At 37.0% G+C, this 15,030-nt stretch overlaps 1 protein-coding gene across 1 annotated transcript in view; it reads right to left on the bottom strand.

Annotated features, from left to right (window-relative positions):
* Positions 1 to 5,436: 5,436 nt before the first annotated feature.
* The window catches only part of tmem62 (transmembrane protein 62), a 19,163-nt gene continuing 9,569 nt past the window's right edge, over positions 5,437 to 15,030 (bottom strand). The window contains exons 5-11 of the mRNA XM_073826602.1: positions 14,968 to 15,023; positions 14,645 to 14,804; positions 13,566 to 13,679; positions 8,990 to 9,074; positions 8,775 to 8,870; positions 6,384 to 6,502; positions 5,437 to 6,310 (exon numbers count right to left, since the gene is read on the bottom strand). Coding sequence (XP_073682703.1) covers positions 5,984 to 6,310; positions 6,384 to 6,502; positions 8,775 to 8,870; positions 8,990 to 9,074; positions 13,566 to 13,679; positions 14,645 to 14,804; positions 14,968 to 15,023 — 957 coding nt within the window. The 3' untranslated portion in view covers positions 5,437 to 5,983. The remainder of the gene's footprint in view (positions 6,311 to 6,383; positions 6,503 to 8,774; positions 8,871 to 8,989; positions 9,075 to 13,565; positions 13,680 to 14,644; positions 14,805 to 14,967; positions 15,024 to 15,030) is intronic.

The following is a 15,030-nucleotide window of genomic DNA, read 5'->3' on the forward strand; positions in this document are numbered from 1 at the left end:
CCAATAGTGCAAGTTATTTATTTTCACTAATTTAAGAAAAATGTGACTTTTCGTTTTAAGCAATGCTTGCTTTAATTTCAGTTGTTCAACACTGATGTTCAATTAATAATCATAGATCGTAGATAGTGTGTTTCCTTCAATTATTTTAAAATCAAGTAATGCACCCTTCATCCAAAAATCTCTCGCTTGTAATATGTGAACATATTTACTGTACAAAACTTGTCAGTGAACTATGAGGGCAAAAAAATAAATGTTATATAAATATAATTAAATATAATTTTATTAATAAATAAAATAATCGTTCATTAATCGTAATTGGGTTAAAATGTTCAATTAATCGAGATTTTGATTCTAAGCCAAATTGCCCAGCCCTATGTGGAATCTTCTAAAAAATTTGTTCTCAACCATCATGTGCCTTGAAACTGCAACAAAACTCTTCAAAATAACATTCAGGTCATTGAAAGTCAAACTAGAGCAGGCTATTGTTCAAGTCTTTACTTTCCTGAGAGACAACAGAGACCTTGAGTGACCTGACACAACAGGAATGTCAGTGAATCCATCAGAAACTCTTGTCACAGCTCTTTCTGTCACCTGTCAAGTGGATTATGAGGGCAAAAAAGACAGACCTCAATGACAACACAGTTTTTAGTTTTTTTTTTTTTTCAAACTAGCTGTTTTTTCCCCTAAATGGCCATTGTCCTTAGGCTGTTTGTGTGCGAAACCAACTATAAAAGAGCTGCTTGACAACGTTTCTCTAATAAACGTGTAGCAGAATTGTGCACATTTGATTATTTCCATGTGTTCAGTGTTTTATTCTATATGCTACATTGGGATGTTCCCTTCAGCAGTCCAGAATGTCTGGTTTTAATCTTCAGCATGTGTTGAAGTGGCCATTATTAAGTGTATTAACTGACTTATTAACCATAGTGCAACAAAAGTGTTCTACATTCATGCTCTTATTTACAAATATAGTGGTTTAGTCCTTTGGAATATGTATTTGACTATGTATAAGGTTTACAGAAATAATTATTGTTCAAAATCAAGTTCTTAAACTGTAATGGTGTGTGCACCAAAAGCGAATACTCGCTGGATTTTTTTTGTATCGTTTTTTTTTCTGATGCATCTGGACTTGTCAAATTGGACATGTCGATAAAGCTCTTGGCTGATTGGCTGGTGTGACAATGTGACATGCGAATTTCCAGCTCCAGTTGAAAATTTTCAATTTGTGCAGGAGTATGGAAGGTCGTTTGCGCCAAAACGCATTAGTACCACACGTTTTGGCCCTAACAGCCTTCCATACGGAAGATGTGATTGAGGCGAATATTGCGCTTTTAATAGGTTTAACATTCGATTATGAGCTCGGAATATACACTAATTTGACTAGAAACACTGGAGACCGCAAATGCAAAGCATCCTTCAGGTTAGAGAGTCAGACGTTATTTCTGCGTTTAGGGAAAAAAACGTCTATAATCTATGAAAAGATCATATTTTCAACCTGTGCATGAGTATGGAAGACCGTTAGGGCCAAAATGTGTGGTACTAACACGTTTTGGCCCTACCGGCCTTCCATATGGGAGATGTGATTGAGGCTTATATTGCGCTTTGAATAGGTTCAACATTCGTTTATCAGCTCGGAATATACGCTAATTTGACCAGAAAAATGCAAAGTATCCTTCAGGAGAAGAGTCAGACGTGATTTCTGTGTTTAGGACAAAACGTCTAAAATCTAAGAAAATATTATATTTTCAACTTGTGCAGGAGTATGGAAGGTCGTTAGGGCCAAAACGTATTAGTACCACCCTTTTTGGCCCTAACGGCCTTCCATACAGGAGATGTGATTGAGGCGAATATTGCACTTTGAATAGGTTCAACATTCGATTATCACCTCGGAATATACGCTAATTTGACTAGAAACTCTGGAGAGGTTAAGAATCAGACGTGATTTCTGCGTTCAGGAAAAATGTCTATAAGAAAATATTATATAAATATTTCCATACAGGAGATGTGATTGAGGCGAATATTGCACATTTGCGTCATCCGGCACAAATTTGCGTCTATTTGCATCTTTGCATTGACTTTGTATGTAATCTACTCGCGCAAATAATGAATTCACTTTTAGCATGCACACACCATAAGACATTGGATAAAACTTACAGTAGGGCACAAAGATGTCAACTTTGTGTTTCATGCCAAAACGTATTACACAGTTCTATTTAAATGTTTAAAGTGTTAGTTTACTCATTTAAATTCTGTCATCTGTTACTCAGTTATTTGTGGAATTATTTGCTATATGTACGAATGAATCTAATGTGTTGAGGTGTTTGAGTGGCCTGTCAGTCAACGCACCAGTGTGGATATTCACTGTACTTTGGAATTGCTAAGAACTACTTCTTAGAAGTATGTCCAAAATAAGATGTTTCACCCGAAAAATGTCATCTGAACAAGTAACATGTCTGCAAGTTTTGTTCTGACCAACTAAAAATAATAAATTTAAAGATGGCAAAGTTAGCTCAGATCACATCAAACTGTGCAAATTATTATTATTGTTATACTTTGTTCTAAAAGTATAATGTCATCAAGGATGTTTTAATTTAAGAAAAGTAATCGTAATAATATTGACAGTTATTCCTTGGGGTATAAATACTGTAATTTCTTTTTTTTTTTACTTTGCAATTTAAAGGTTACTTTTTTTAAAACGAGCCTCCGAATGCAACAAATGAGCATGATGTTATTTTTTAACACAAATGTGGGCAGCCAAGCCATCGTTTTCAAAATATGTGTCGAAGTGGCCAAAAATAGAAACGTGTTTTAAAATAGAAACGATCCTCGTCTACACTGGCGTTTTCACTGCGTTTCAGAAACTATCTCCACCTTCACTACACAACTGACTATTCATGCAGGTACAACCATAGATATGTATAGGTAGATGCCCTATTATGTAGATGGAGGACACGTCTACGTGCTTGGAGTGGTCAAATAATGCATCTACCTATACATATCTATGGGTACAACAATGAGCATGATGCTACCGTTTACACAGTCGTCAAAGATACGTAAAGAGAATGTGGGCAACTACGCCATCACTTTCAAAAGTCTCCATTTTGGTCTGTTTACACTAAAACGCAACCCCAGAGTTTTCAAATTAAAAGCAGCGGTTTCAAAAGTATTCGTTTTTGAGGGTCGAAAAGGCAAAATGTGTGTAGTGTAAACGATAGGCGTAACCATAGCAAAAGTTATGCGTTTTAAAACGAAAACGCACTAGTGTAAATGCACCTTTACACTGAAATGCAACCACAGAGTTTACAAACTAAAACAGGATCTGCAGCCGTTTACACATTAATGCGTTTTGCCTGTTCGTTTACACGACAACTGCATTTTGGAACTTTTTAAAAAAACGCAAGGGAAAAACTTTTTTTAGTTTTTGACTACATTGTTGTCATGTAAACGTAGTCTTATTTTTCAAGGGTCAAAAACATCTGAGTAGTGTAAATGATAGGCGTAACCATAGCAAAACCTTAGTTTTGTGATTTTAAATGTAAACGCACTAGTGTAAAAGTGTTTGAAAACATTGTTGTTGTGTAAACGTAGCCTCAGTTTTCGATGGTCGCAAATGTCGGAGTAGTGTAAACGATAGGCGTAACTGTAGCAAACGTAATGCGTTTTAAAACGAAAACGCACGACTGTAAACTCAGCCTAAAACTCATTTATAACAAGTTTAAATATTCCAGCTGCTGTAAGAAGAGGCTACAAATGATTCTCAACCTACAGCATCCACACAAGTGATATAGCCTACTAGCCGGGACTCTTTATGTATACCATAGACTTTAAAAAAAGATGGACATCGCATCTCCACTTCATTCCATATAGAAAAGTGAAGCCAAAGTGTCTCAATATGGCCGCTGCCATCTTGGGGGAAAAGACGTCATTTGGAGCCAGAGTCTGCGCAGTAGAGATTCATTTGGAGCCAGAGTCTGCGCAGTAGAGATTTGTTTGGAGCCAGATTCTGCGCAGTAGAGATTAGTTTGGAGCCAGAGTCTGCGCAGTAGAGATTCGTTTGGAGCCAGAGTCTGCGCAGTAGAGATTCGTTTGGTCTGCGCAGTAGAGATTCGTTTGGAGCCAGAGTCTGCGCAGTAGAGATTCGTTTGGAGCCAGAGTCTGCGCAGTAGAGATTCGTTTGGAGCCAGAGTCTGCGCAGTAGAGATTCGTTTGGAGCCAGAGTCTGCGCAGTAGAGATTCGTTTGGAGCCAGAGTCTGCGCAGTAGAGATTCGTTTGGAGCCAGAGCCTGCGCAGTAGAGATTCATTTAGAGCCAGATTCTGCGCAGTAGAGATTCATTTGGAGCCAGATTCTGCGCAGTAGAGATTCGTTTGGAGCCAGAGCCTGCGCAGTAGAGATTCATTTAGAGCCAGATTCTGCGCAGTAGAGATTCGTTTGGAGCCAGAGTCTGCGCAGTAGAGATTCGTTTGGAGCCAGAGTCTGCACAGTAGAGATTCATTTAGAGCCAGATTCTGCGCAGTAGAGATTCGTTTGGAGCCAGATTCTGCGCAGTAGAGATTCGTTTGGAGCCAGAGCCTGCGCAGTAGAGATTCATTTAGAGCCAGATTCTGCGCAGTAGAGATTCGTTTGGAGCCAGAGTCTGCGCAGTAGAGATTCGTTTGGAGCCAGAGTCTGCACAGTAGAGATTCATTTGGAGCCAGATTCTGCGCAGTAGTGTCATGAGGCGGAGCCGTAGTATCAAAGTCCCGCCCAAACTCCCGCAGACCCAATCGCCAGATCACAATCATGACACCACACCCCGTTTTTATAGCATTAAATAACTACCTAAAAGCGAACTTATTAGAAAAACGAACACTTGAACATGAATCAGCATTATAAGAACTACCTCACATGATGAAAACCATCTTTGGAAAAAAATTATTTGAAGTGAAGTGTAATTCGATTATTTAGTTTGGCTCACATCCCATTAGATTACATGGAGAGGGCGGGGTTTATGACCTATACTGCAGCCGGCCACCGGGGGGCGATCGAAAACTTTTGGCTTTACTGTAAATTTTATGGGTCAGGCTTTTGGTCTAATCCGTGTCCAGCTATTTTTAGCTGTACAAAACAACTTGTTTTGCTGTATGATATTGCAAATTGGTGTGTCTTACCATATTATTTTAATCTATTATCTTAATTATTAACACACGTGTTTGTGGTGCAAATAGTTTTACCATTTACTGCACGTTGTTATTCGTCTTGTCATTTGCCTATAGTGGCTAATAAACAGTAAGTCTCACCCATAGGCTTACTTAAGTTTGTGTCTGGTTCTTGACGATAATGACCAGGTTCATCCCTTAAATTATCCTTTACATATTATACCTTGTCTACAGGTGTAACTAAAAATATCATCCCCTCCTTGCTGTGTAGATAATTTGCATTAAAAACAATATGAGTATTCATATTGACTGATTAGTGGCAGTTTCATGCAGAATCATTAAGAATGTCAGGCAGTCTAATTCCGTTCTCGATTGCTCTCACAAATAAAAACAAACATAATTTGACGTGTACTGTACATAATTCACAGTTTATCAAAGTAATGTTTAACCACTCACATCTGGACGTCAACACTGCTTGGGTTCACATGGGTGGGTTCACACTGGCTATAAAAACTACCAACGTGTCTTATTGTCAAAGGAGGATCAGAGGTGTTCCATAAAACAAGTTTACCAAATAAGTCAGGCTTATTTCAGTTAGGCTGATTATTTTGAGCCAAATCAAGTGACAATAATCAGACTAACTAAAATAAGCCTGGCTTATTTGGTAAATTTGTTTTATGGAACACCCCTCTGGTTTGCAACGGCTCCACATTAACTAAAGACTATTTTTTCTATCCTAACGTGAAATGGGAATGACTGGCAATCCGGTGACTGTGAAGAGAGTGGTGAAAGGAGGGAAGAGCTTGGCACAAAACAACGATCCAGGTGAAGGCCTCTCTTCAGTTGTCACTGTCCCAACGGCCGGTTGGTCTTGCTGCCACCGGAGAAACTAGGAGCTGTTCCCCACCATGCCCTGTACACCAACAGCAGGCCCATGAGTAGGCCCCAGGTACGTACGGGAGATAGGAAGAAGGCCAGCGGCCCGTAGGTCTCCAGCAGGAAGTAGCAAGAATAGGCCTGCCAGATCATGAGGACCAGCATGCCTAGATGCATCGGCAGAGTCCTCCAGCGGCTGCCCGGCCGGCAGAAATGTGAGCGAAAGCTGGTACCGCGACACCTGTGGTGAAGACTCCAGCAGAGGTAATAAGTCAGAGGCATATTGAAGAAGAGCACCTGTGGATGACAGACGTCATGTTATGAATCATCCGTTACGATCGGTATGATCTGCATCTAGATCTTGAATTACCTGTATGACGCCCACGGCATAGGTCAGACCGCCTTCGAGGAAATGGCCGTCCACAAACACGCCAAAAGCAAAGCAGACTCCATTGTGTCCATCAATGACTTCCCCAATGAACCATGGACCTGAAAAACCAGTAGACTAAAAGCACTGCTCCTTTTTCAGAGTAATTGCAAGGACATGCTGTGACCGAGTTCATCTTGACACATCTTCATTCCGCTATTGAGCAAACCAAGTAGGGCTACACAATTATGCTCATCATTTTCCTAGATACTATAATCATGATTATTCATTTTGGGTTGCTTCTTCTGAAGTGTCACAACTAAAGTGACATAAAACACATCTGACTACTTAAGGAATAATTCAGCCCAGAAAAAAAAATCTGTCATTATTTACTCATCCTAAAGTCATTCCAAACCTGTATGACTTACATTATTCTAATGACCATGTAAGAAAACAAAGGGACAATTCACCTAAAAATGAAAATTCTGTTATTATTTACTCACCCTTGTGTCGTTCCAAACCTGTAAGACCTTTGTTCATCTTCAGAACACAAATAAAGATTTTTTTGATGAAATCCGAGCTTTTTGACCCTGCGTAGACAGCAATGCAACTGACACGTTCAAGGCCCAGTAAGGTAGTAAAGATATTGTTAAAATAGTCTGAGCATGCGTCGAAGACTGACACGAAAGAGCAGAAATTGTTATTCGTAGTCGTTATTTTTGTTTTCTATGCATATTAAAAAATATATATTCTTATTGCTTCATACAATTACGGTTGTACAATGGCATTTTAGTGCCATATATATTTTTTTTTAAATCTAAGCCTACGAGATTAAAGTCGAAAATTATGAGAATAAAGTAACATTTTTCAAGAATAAAGTCAAAATTCCAAGAAAAAAGTCAAAGTATTTTAAAAAATAAAGTCAACATATTTTGAGAATAAAGTCAAAATGTTTCGAGAATAAAGTCAAAATATTTTGAGAATAGTCACAATTACAAGAATAAAGTCTAAATGTTTCGAGAATAAAGTCACAATTACGAGAATAAATTCAAAGTTTTTCGAGAATAAAGTCACAATTACGAAAATAAAATTGAAGTGTTTCAAGAATAAAGTCGAAATGTTTTGAGAATAAAGTCAAAATATTTTGAGAATGAAGTCAAAATTACAATAATTAATTTGTAGCAAATACGAGATTAAAGTTATAATATTTTAAGACTATATTCTAGCTTTTTGTGAATGCAAATAGCCCTGATTGGAAGCACCGGGAGATATTCCAAAGACTCTGCTTTTAAAATCTGTCAGTTTTATACCGAAATACAAACGATATTACAATAATGTGTTTTTCACGCTCTTTAATATGGCATAACAGATCACTGTATTGGCCTCAGTTTAGCGGCATGTGAATCAGTCATTTGATTACAGTAAGACATTTGTTTTATTAAATTAGGCTATACTGTTTTTCTTTTTTTTATCCCGCGAAACAATAAAGCCTCTAGGGGTGCGGTGTTTATGCAAGTGGCACACGGTGGAAAAATAGTTTAGGACAATATAACGTTGCAATCAAATTATTAATAATATAAAAATAATAAATGCTTGGCGTGACTTGCATGTCACGCTACAAAGTCCTGAGTCGTGGTTTGAAGACCTGATTTACGAGCTCAAAAACCTGCTTGGAACGCAGCATTAGTGTGTATTCTGTCGCAAAATGTGGCGAAAAGTCCCACACAAGGGGAATAGTGTGATTAAGGTACATGTCTTCCATAATGTGACTAAAATAGGAATACTCCACCTGTCTCAATTCGATTTGTGTTTACTCCGATTATGACTTTAGTCGGATTAAATTAATCAAAAATATCAGTTTACATGGTTGCTTCTTAATCAGAGTATTGTCTTAATCGCGTTAAAATCGGAATATTGTTGTCCATGTAAACGTACTCATTGTCTCTACTATGTCTCGTGGTAGTTGCGTTACTGTCTGTGAAGGGTCAGAAAGCTCTCGGATTTTATCAAAATATCTTAATTTGTGTTCTGAAGATAAACAAAAGTCTTTCGGTTTGGAACGACATGAGGGTGAGCAATTAATGACAGAATGTTCATCGTTGGGTCAACTTTTCCTTTTAAAACTAAAAAAATTTTAGCTTAGCATTTTATTCGATTACTAATGCAGCCTTAGGGTCAAGGGTTGGTTATGGGCAGTTATAAAACCTATTGGGCAATTATCTATAATATAACAATTATGTCATTATCATTCATTCTTTCGTCTGAATGGTCTGATGGAAAAAATACTCTCTTTCTGCAAAAAAAAAATGATTACAGGCCTTCTAGAGTGGTACTTTAATCATTATGTTCCGTCAATTTGCACAAGTGTTCAAGTGGTGTCAGGCGGTGACTTACCTAATGCTGTGCACAGGTTGAACAGCAGCAGAGAGTAGAAGTACGTGCTGCTTTTACTGACAAGATGCAGTGACATCCACGCTTGAGAAGACAGTCCTGATGGATTATAAAAAATATATAGTGTCAAGAGTCAGTTATGCTTTGGAACTAAGACCATTTACATTCAGTAATAATGGCAGGACAATAGTTCTTATATGTTAATACAACAGAAATACCTCTTGTAGAAGATACAGGCATAAATCTGAAGAGCAAAAGTCCAGCAAGGTTTAGTAATACTATCCCCGCAAAGGCAATCCGTCCCTGTGGGAACACACACATGCAGAGGTGAGATGCATATACAGGGTTTCTGCAGATATGAACAAGTGAAATTTAAGACTTTTTAAGACCTTTTTAATACCACCTTATATGAAATTTAAGACCGAACCTGTAATGGAAATAGATATTATATTACATGCATACATGTAATATTTAATGTGTTTAATGTAATAGGAAAACACAATTTCATGGCTGTCATAAATTAAGTTTATTACTACGATATACAGTGAACTTTTCATATCAGCAGATACTATTCCACACAACATATCCCCATAAAAGTACCACTAGAAATATCTGATGTAAAAAAAAAAATTCTGAAGCAATATTTTCATCAGTGCTCTATTAGCTTTTACATCTTAAATCTGCATATTTGATTTACCTTTATAAAGGCCTTTTTTTTTACTTTTGAAATGTATGCATTACCTTTGAAATGTATTTTATGAATTTATCAATAAATTCTAAATGGCTGTTAGCAGTGAGATTACATAATTTACACTGCAAAATTAAAAGTGAGATTAATGTTTTAAATACATTTATTGATTTATAAATATATACATTATAAATGTTGGGTGTGGAGGCATACTTTTAAACACACTAAACTACCAGCAGGTGGCGGTAAGTCACTTCATGAGCGAGTTATTTCAACTGATTTGATCAAAACGCTGAATTATAGCAAAACGTTGCTAGGAGAATGCTTCTGCTAATGTTGCATATTGTCTAATATGTAAGTAACTACTTGACTAACTACTTTTTTATTGAGCTAAAATTAATGTAACATTTGTAATTGTGAGAATTTTCAGCAAAAAGCTCATTTGGTATATTACTGAACTATATCATGTTATAAATAAACTATACATTTGAAATTTTTACCTCAGTGTGTTTCTTTAGAGTGCTGTTACATTCATTTGTTTTAAAGTATGTCACAAATAGACCAGAAATACACTATCCATTATCAATTTCTGTTTACGTTGAATGTATTAAAATATGAATCTTTCTTGCCTTTCGATGCTTCGCTAGTTGTTTTTGTCACTTCAGTTTTAATCAGGCGGTTTGTTCGGTCGGGCAAGTAAAAAAAAAAAACATTTTAAAAGTAACGTTATTTCGAAGGCTGGCGGTCAGCTAGCTCGACCTATATTTATTATTATTATTGATAACATTATATACAGAAAAAGGTCGTTTGACCTGTATTCTGCTACTGCGATTCTGAAGACACAGTAACTTCCACAGAGGGAGAAAAAAATCTAGTTGTTAGCAACTGGCCTTAGCCAAGCCCTATATTTTTTCAAGCTAAGTGTCGCTAAACTTGCACTTCCCCATAGCTAAAAAGTTAAATCCATTTTACTTCTGCGGTACAATCCGAGAGAGACTCGCGCCAATAACAGAAAGCTGATTGGCTATTGCATGCTGGTCTCATTTGTAGTTTAAATACAGCAAATTATATTTGGAATTGTGAAATAAAGAACTACAACACCACGGAAACAACAAAAAGAGAATTTAAATGCGCATTAGAGGAAGCGTTACATGGACATCGGAAAAAATAAGACCTGTGTAACATTATTTAAGACCTAGAACAGCGAATTTAAGACTTTTTAAGGCCTAAAATTTTGATTTTTAAATTTTAGACTTTTTAAGACTTTTTAAGACCCCGCAGAAACCCTGATACAATATTTATTAACAGTAAACCATTGACAATAAAATTTGTATCATTTACTTGTTGTATTAAATGTGATTTAAGTAAAGATTTTATTGTAGTATTCTTATTCCAGACCCAGACTTTCAATCTTAAAGTGATAGTTCACCCAAAAATGAAAATTCTGTCATTAATTGCTCACCCTCATGTCATTCCAAACTCATAAGACCTTTGTTAATCCTCTGAACACAAATTCATTTTTGATGAAATCCAAGAGCTCTCTGACCCTGGATAGACAGCAACGCAACTACCATGTTCAAGGCCCAGAAAGGCAGTTAGGACATTGTTAAAATAGTCCATGTGACTAAAATTATTCATGTTGCCAATGTTAATTTTGACAGAAAATTTTGATTTAGTCTTAGTTATAGTATTTTTACTAAAATGCCATTTAGTTATGGTCGACTAAATCTACAGTACATTTAGTTGGCAAAACGTCTGGAGCCCAGAGAGAGCAGATGGCTCCGCATGCTTTCAAATCGCTCTCGCAGTACTTTGATGTCATACGCTGATCGTCTGCTGCTTAAAGTGAAACACCTTTATACATTTCACCCTCTGTCGGAATAAAGACGGTAACTTTTTGTCTCACAGCTGTTTCAAATGTTGCGCTCAAGACCCAGTCTTCTTTCTTATTCATCAGCGCTGCAGCTTTGCAGTTGGATACTATTTTGGCTTCTCAGGTTTAAAAAAAGCTTTCTGTTTGATCACCCCCTTAGGCCGGTCATTCATACTTTGCTGTCAAATTAGACAGATAGTGAAACTAAAGCGTTTCTGCTGATATCACGGAATTTACCAGCATTTTGGTGCTGTTGTGTGAATGGCCTCTTACCGTTAAAAAGCCAGAACGCCATTGCCTGTGTGAACAGCATATTTCTGTATTTACCGATAAAGTCATACTGGTAATTTTACGCCATAAAAGGGGCTAATGTCCTTACTATCTTTCTGGGCCTTGAACATGTCAGCAGTGGTGGACAGTAACGAAGTAGTTGTAATTCGTTACTGTACTTAAGTACATTTTTCAAGTATCTGTACTTTACTGGAGTAGTTTTATTTTGAGTAACTTTTACTTTTACTTCACTACATTCCAAAGCATAATATCGTACTTTTTACTCCACTACATTTAATAAAACATGTCGTTACTCCTTATAATATATTACGTGCTCCGAGACGCAGAAGCAGTGTCTGATTAATGAACAAACTGATTCTTTTCAATCGGTTCGCAAATCGCCACAAGCGATTCATTCACGAATTGGACTGATCCAATTGCAGCTGTTCAAACTCACTGATTCAAATGAGCCGTTTAGAGCGAGTCTCCAGTCATCTGAATTTCACAAATAAGAACCGGGAGATTGTGAGCGCGCGCGACTGATGCTGCGAAAAGTAAGATATAATGTCGAGTTTTAGGATTAATTATTGCAACTGTCAGTTGTTTGCGAACTAAATCTGCTGTAAAGGGTGATGTATTTAAGCCCGCTGAAATGATTAAATGCAGACACATCATCAACATCGTCTCTTTTTAGGTAAAAAAACGAAACATTAAAATAACACAGATTAAATCAAATAACTCATAACGTTACACGTTCATATTCCTCGCTGCTGTAACCTCAACAGTTTTATTAAAATGCTACGCATTTAGCCCTATGTGACGTCTGTTTTTATATTGTTTATTAACGGTATACTTTTTATATTGTTTGAATCAACTAGCCTAATATACAGAAATAAATGTTTATTCATAACCATACTGAAAATAAGTAAATATTGTTAGCTGATGCTAACTGTCTAGCTAACAAGCTTGCTGGTGCTAAGTTGAGGTAATTTTCAGATATGAAGTCCAAATATTTATAATCAACCATCTAGAGTCTAGACAGATTACATCTGAGGGAGAAGAAAATGTGTGATGTTCAGATGGTAACTACAGAAATTATCAAAGTGTGAAGTGATGCCCTCTGGGGACATTTGGCCAGGGGTGTTTTTACACCACAGACAATGTTTGAGAAAAAATAAAAATATTATGAAAATATAATTAAAATTTTCTTCCTAACTTCAGGCCTTATTCTCATATCATTTATAACTGTGCCGTTCCGCAAAATAACAAGCTTTAAAACACTTTACTTACTGGTGAAAATGAGATGGTTAAATCAGTTTTCTCTCAGGTAACGTTACAATGCAATGTAAGCTTCACAGTGAACATTGTCAACGTAGACCATATCAACAACAAAAATCTATCTTGACTCCATATAGGCTAGTGGTTATTTTGGGAAAAACCAAGGCTTATAGTAGGATTATAAAAAATATATATGCTAATATAAATTTATAGCCTTTATAAAATTGCAAAATATGTCAGTACTTTTTTACTTAAGTACACAAAAAATGTAGTACTTTTGTACTTTCACTCAAGTAAAATGGAAAAAGGAGTACTTTTACTTTTACTGGAGTAATATTCTATTATACGTATCTGTACTTTTACTCAAGTACTTGATTTGTGTACTTCGTCCACCACTGCATGTCAGTTGGGTTGCTGTCTATACAGGGTCAGAAAGCTCTCGGATTTCATCAAAAATATCTTAATTTGTGTTCTGAAGATGAACTAAGGTCTTACGAGTTTGGAACGACATGAGGGTGAGTGATTGATGACATTTTTGGGTGAACTATCCCTTTAAAGTATGGAAATTTATTTAATTTTGTTTAAAGCTGTAAAAATGTCAATAAAAAGTGAAGTAAATAGCCATTTCAACATTTATTGGATGATCAGTTTTTCACCATCACATGACCTGGTTTCATTTTCATACCAGTATGTAGTGGTTTGTCAGGAGGATGAAGGACTGCATGAATCCGAAGCTGGGAGTGAGGTCTTCCTCCAGTGTGAACTGCTGTTCTCGCACTTTTGCGCGACCTGCCGAGTCCTGGGACAGGGAGACAGAGAAGAGGTGAGTTCACATTTCACATTTTGTTTTGTTGCAGCATTATGTTAAACTGCAGTAAATTACTTTTTTTTTCCACATCAATCTACATCTCATACACCATAATGACTAAGCACAAAAAAGGTTTGTAACAACTTTGCAAATTAGAAATAAAAAAACTGAAAAGATCCCGTTGCATAAGTATTCATACCCTTTTCTGGGACACTTGAAATTTAGCTCAGGAGCATTCATATTGCTCCTAGATGTTACTACACTTCGAGTGGAGATAAAATGTGGCAAATTCATTTGAATGAGTATGATTTAGAAAGGCACACACCTCTCAGAAAACGTCTAACAGCTGAAAATGCATATCAGAGCGAAAACATAGTCCTGAGGTCAAGATCACTGCCTGTAGAGCTCAGTGACAGACTTGCGTTAAGGCCATGATCTAGGGAGTTCAGAAAAAAAATCTGCTGCATTGAAGGTTCACAGAAGCATGTAGCCTCCATTATCCATAATGGAAGACGATTGGAACAACGAGGACTCTAGAAAATGTCTGCCAGCCCCCATCCAAGCTGACAGAGCTTGAGAGGTGAAAAGATGAGGCAAAGAATGGCAGATAATTGCCAAATGCACATGTGCAAAGCTTGTCACATCATACCCAAAAAGACTTGAGGCTGTAAAGGTGCTTCAACTATCTACTGAGTTAAGGGTATGAATACTTATGCAATGTACTTATTTCAGTGTTTTATTTTTACTAAATCTGTAAAATTTGCAAATCTGCTTTTTGCTTTGTCATTATGGTGTATGAGATGTAAATTGATGTAGGGAAAAACTAATTTAAAGCAGATTAACATGCTGCAACAAAACGTGAAAAAAATGAAGGGGTATGAATACTTTTGCAAGGCACTGTATTTCATAGACAAGTGAACCACTAGGGCTAGTGGTTTGTTCAAATCATTACCTACCTCTACTTTAACACTGATAGTGTGCAGTCCAGTAGTGTATAGCGTTGGATCCCAATGCAGCACGTATAAAGGTCCCCCTGCGCTAAACGCTTTTCCCAGTGAAACTCCGTCCACACTCACATGCACAGCTGTGATTTGAGATTCAGAGAAGGCAAGGAGCCTACAAAACAGCACATTCCGCAATTAGCGCAACCTCAAAATATGACATTCTTTGTAGGACAGAACAAGACAAACATGCAGGGAATAAAAATGAACAAGTTCAGATGAGAGACGATAATGTTTCACAAGTGCTTGAAGGTTCAAGAGGACACACACAGAGACACCTGATGTGCGTGGAACTGCGGAGACGACCCAGAGGCTCCACTCCTGGGTGCAGGTACTGAGCG

The sequence above is a fragment of the Garra rufa genome, chromosome 21, assembly GCF_049309525.1.
Source record: "Garra rufa chromosome 21, GarRuf1.0, whole genome shotgun sequence".
Taxonomy (NCBI): Eukaryota; Metazoa; Chordata; class Actinopteri; order Cypriniformes; family Cyprinidae; genus Garra; species Garra rufa.